The following is a 3,754-nucleotide window of genomic DNA, read 5'->3' as shown; positions in this document are numbered from 1 at the left end:
ATAATTTGTTCAAAAATCTGTGATTGACTCTATGATATGTAGCTAGTGAAATGGCCTATGAATAGTTCAGTGATTAATGATTTAAGTGTTCAGTATTATGAGAATTGTACATAAATGTTATACAAAGAAATCGTGTATATACATGATTTTTATTCAATACCGTCACATTCATAATTTAATATTTAGTGTTAGTTGGGTTCCCCATTCAGTGATTTGATACTTCAAAATTTCAGTTGATTTATAGTGTAATAGTGTCTTAGATTCAATACTTCAGGTTGTTTAGGATTATGATTGATATGGGTCTAGTTTGAAAATTAATGAAATGTTGCCTACATTTTGTTTGATGATTATTTGATAGGTGGATCTAGTATGAAACATTCTGAAAAGTGATTCACAAGGAGCTGAGAGTAACAACCTTCATAAAGGGGATAGGAAATATTGTACCAACCTCAAAAAATTATGTAAAATTATTTTCTTTGTAATACTTTTAAAAAATGCCGAAGCACAAAACCTCACCACTCCTGCATGTTTATTGCAACTCAAAAGTTGTTATGGTTTGGATGGTTGGCTCTTCTCGGCTAATGAACTACAATATGCCGCCTTTATATCAAAATATTGCTTCAATCCTTCTACAACTCACATATCACTTTTTAACACATTTACATGGATACAAATCAAAAAGTGGTTGACCTCTCAAAGAGTGGATTGGAAATTGCTGTCTCTTAGAGAGAGCAACCATTTAGACATTTTTGCTAATCTTCTCTATCTCGCCTAAACAGCTTACTCCGTGACACACACATGCAACCTACTGCTATGTTGTTAAAAACATCACACTTCATTCATCAGATTTGAAACTTTGAGCAGCATCAATTACAAAACGGTACTTCACATCTCCCTTCACCAATCTTTCCATTGCTGTGTTTACATACTCCACTGGAATCTTCTCTATCATGCAACAGATGTTATGCTTCCCACAAAAGTCTAACATTTCCTGAGTTTCCTTCAGCCCTCCGATCAAACTCCCCCCTACAAATCGACGGCCTGCACACACCAAAATTAAAATTAAATCCAAACTTTCATGTGGCTAAAGCCCAAATTCTGGTCCAAAAAAGCTGTAAAGAAATCCAAATATTAGAGATAGCATATCTGCCTAAGCTGTGGATGCCTTCGATAGTCTCAGTGCAGTTAAAATATAATTTCGTTTATATCTTTCATCTACAGGACAAAAGGGCAGAAAAGACTTACCCATTACAACAGCCGGAGCAGCAAATTGAACAGGCTTTTCAGGCAAACCAACTATGACCAACTTCCCATTCACCTTCAGCAAATTAAGGAGGGGCTCCACAGGATGATTGGCAGAAACTGTGTCAATAATATAGTCTATAGACTTGGCTGCAGCCTGCATCTGTTTCTCATCTTTGCTGATGATGAAGTGATCTGCCCCTAAAACTTCTCTCGCTTCCTTTTCCTTGCTAGGCGATGTACTTATCACCGTCACTTGCAATCCAAAAGCTTTGCCAAATTTGACAGCCATGTGTCCCAAACCACCCAGGCCCACCACGCCCAGCCTCTTTCCAGGCTCTGTCATTTGGAAATATTTCATGGGGCTGTACACCGTTATTCCCGCACATAGCAATGGTGCAGCGGCATCCAAGGGTAGATTCTCTGGTACCTTCACCACAAAGCTGCTTACAAGCCACAAACCACCCAAATTATTAAAACCATATTCAACCAATATAAAGAAAAAATTAGTAATGGCATTTGTCTCAGGTTTTATATAAAAGAGACAACCACCCATTTCGGCAGGGCCTTGCCAGAACTTGGCGCAACTAAATTTTCTAGAGGTTTTGAGTCAATTGGGAGATTCCAAAAACTCGTTGATCCCTTTCCAGACGTGAACATGTATATGTGGACAGAAAAGGAAGCCTTTTATGGCAAGTTTAGCCTGTATGCCCTAAAACAAAAATGGTTGCATGAGTTGGGATAATGAGTAATTACCTCTGGTTACAAACCATCAAGGATGAATAACCTCCAAAAGTGACAGAACCATCAACATCGGTGCTGCCATACGTCCAAATGACCTTCTCACAGTACTGTTCTTGCCCTTTGCTACAAGAATCGCAATGACGGCAACTTCCAACCATACAGCCCACGCCCACACGATCTCCAGCAGAAAATTTCTTCACTTCTGAACCAACTTCAACTACTGTACCCACTAATTCATGGCTGCAAAAAAGTAATTGTGAGTAACTTAAAATTGAGCAGGAATTTGTAGGCATATATTCTTGCTGACTTGCTATTTATTTAAGTTGAAGCAGTGTTAGAAGAATATAAAGACATTACCCAGGAACCATTGGGTATTGGGAACCTTTCCATTCATTACGAATTTGGTGTAGATCAGAGTGACAGATTCCGCAGTATACGATCTTGAAAGTAACATCATGCGGCCCAGTTTCCCTGTTAAAATATATATATTTTAATGGTCAGTTTTAACTAAAACATTAAAAGACAGAACACGTTTAATGAGAAGTTTTAATTAAACGTTTAAAAACCACAACAATCGAACATTTGTTCTTTGACAGTCTCTATGCAGCCAACCAATTTTCGAGACATCACTGAGAATATAAATCTATCAAGAAACAACCCCACCCAAACAACGCCATGCTTTGTCGAACAAAGCGTGTTAACCCAAACAAACATTGGAAAGTAACCGTTCAAGATTTTTTTTAAAATAAAAAACAATTACTACGCCACTACCCCAGGATCTTCAACATAACTGTACAAAGAGACTTAGAAAAAGGGGAAAATAAAGCGAAAAGAGTTGCGAGGTAGACTCTTCACCAAATAAACCAATCATTGAATGCAGATACAGTATATAATATACACACTGCAAAACAGACAAAACAATGAAGATTGAGTATCGAACACCATAAAGCATTAAGCAAATATTGACTTCCTTCAACGACTGGGATAGGGTATCAAAACTTAATAATAGATACGAAACAGCTTACACACGGAACAAACTATACATGAACTTTCAAAAATCAGCACTGTAAAGTCCCTGTAAAACCCTTGTCACATCTTTAAGCTGCCATTATTTCGACAGTGAGAAAAAGGGGACAAAATTTGCTGCAAATGGGTATCAATAGAAGCAGTTAAGAGATCAGGAGGAACCTGCGAGTGAAATTGAAAGGCGAGAGAATGCCAGTATCGTCCCTGGCAGCCCATCCTTGAACATTAAACCGACTTACTTCCTTCACCATCTTCTCTTCTTCACAACACTTTGGAGATAAATTTGATTCACTAAGAACAAGCAGCTGAGCAGATGAATGCAGAAAGAGCAAATTTAAGGAGGAGGGGGGAGTTGGGATGGGTATTTAAAAGGCAAAGTATGGTCGGTACATTTAGCGGAGAAACTTCACGCCATATGTAGAGGTGGTCCGTTTCTTTTGGGAAACCACGACTTCGCCTCCCGAATCTTTTGGGTTTGTGGACAGAGAGTGCTGGACCACCCCCCATCTTCCACATTTGATGGTCTGCGATTAATTAGGATGGAGTTTATTAATCATGTCACGGGATGGAGGATCCCGAGTATATGACATATATTCTCATTGGGCCAGTGTGATAGCAAATAAATGTCATTTTCAAGCTAAGAATGTGGTTAGATCTGATCAAAACGAGTTTGGTAGCAAATAAATGTCATTTTCAAACTAAGAATATGGTTAGATCGTATCAAAAGTCGCAAGGTAGTTTG

At 38.4% G+C, this 3,754-nt stretch overlaps 1 protein-coding gene across 1 annotated transcript; it reads right to left on the bottom strand.

Annotated features, from left to right (window-relative positions):
- Positions 1 to 685: 685 nt before the first annotated feature.
- Positions 686 to 3,387, bottom strand: LOC149218520 (mannitol dehydrogenase-like). Its single transcript, XM_089382405.1, has 5 exons — positions 3,175 to 3,387; positions 2,344 to 2,457; positions 1,999 to 2,226; positions 1,246 to 1,685; positions 686 to 1,041 (listed from the first exon to the last, which is right to left on the bottom strand). Exons 1-5 carry the CDS (start codon positions 3,261 to 3,263, stop codon positions 836 to 838), a joined length of 1,077 nt encoding a protein of 358 aa, XP_089238531.1. The 5' UTR covers positions 3,264 to 3,387; the 3' UTR covers positions 686 to 835.
- Positions 3,388 to 3,754: the final 367 nt, after the last annotated feature.

This window comes from Pinus tabuliformis, chromosome Q, assembly GCF_031772625.1.
Source record: "Pinus tabuliformis cultivar Carrire ecotype Pingquan chromosome Q, CPIR1, whole genome shotgun sequence".
NCBI lineage: Eukaryota > Viridiplantae > Streptophyta > Pinopsida > Pinales > Pinaceae > Pinus > Pinus tabuliformis.
Note: the sequence above shows the minus strand (reverse complement) of the source record. Positions and strands in the feature narration are given on the sequence as shown.

What these genes read in the sequence shown, in the direction of transcription:
- LOC149218520 (XM_089382405.1), bottom strand. Translation starts at nt 3,263, where the DNA reads ATGGTGAAGGAAGTAAGTCGGTTTAATGTTCAAGGATGGGCTGCCAGG. An exon ending in TTGATGGTTTGTAACCAGAG is followed by an intron (nt 1,686 to 1,998) that starts GTAATTACTCAT and finishes GCTTGTAAGCAG; the next exon opens with CTTTGTGGTGAAGGTACCAG. An exon ending in TGCTCCGGCTGTTGTAATGG is followed by an intron (nt 1,042 to 1,245) that starts GTAAGTCTTTTC and finishes TGGTGTGTGCAG; the next exon opens with GCCGTCGATTTGTAGGGGGG.